Source organism: Pyrgilauda ruficollis, unplaced genomic scaffold, assembly GCF_017590135.1.
Source record: "Pyrgilauda ruficollis isolate IOZ18807 unplaced genomic scaffold, ASM1759013v1 scaffold19015, whole genome shotgun sequence".
In the NCBI taxonomy this organism is placed as follows: Eukaryota; Metazoa; Chordata; class Aves; order Passeriformes; family Passeridae; genus Pyrgilauda; species Pyrgilauda ruficollis.
Window position 1 is genome coordinate 1 of NW_024518114.1, and position 284 is coordinate 284.

Sequence of the window (284 nt, forward strand, 5' to 3'; positions counted from 1 at the left end):
GGCCCGAGAAGGGGGACGCCGCGCCGGGGCCCGGCTGCCGGAGGGGCGCGGCCGAGCCCGAGCCCCGGCTGCCCGGGAAGGGCGGGGGCGAGGGCCCCAAGCTGGGCTGCCGGCTCAGCCCCGGCACCGGCGGCGAGCCCCGGTTGTGCAGGCTGGAGGCGATGGGCCGGGGCGTGCTGGGCACCGGCGGCGGCGCCGCCTCGGGCTTCGAGCCGGCGTCGGGCCTCGGCGGAGGCACGCGGCTCCTCTGCGGGTCCGGGGCGGCGGTGCGCGGCCCCGAGGGC

General features: G+C 84.2%; 1 protein-coding gene across 1 annotated transcript; it reads right to left on the minus strand.

Moving 5' to 3' along the window:
• Positions 1-4: 4 nt before the first annotated feature.
• LOC121352636 (WAS/WASL-interacting protein family member 1-like) lies at positions 5-280 on the minus strand (the record flags this gene model as incomplete). Its single annotated transcript, XM_041465762.1, has 1 exon — positions 5-280. A coding segment is annotated over one exon (276 nt), but the record flags the coding sequence as incomplete, so codon positions are not given.
• Positions 281-284: the final 4 nt, after the last annotated feature.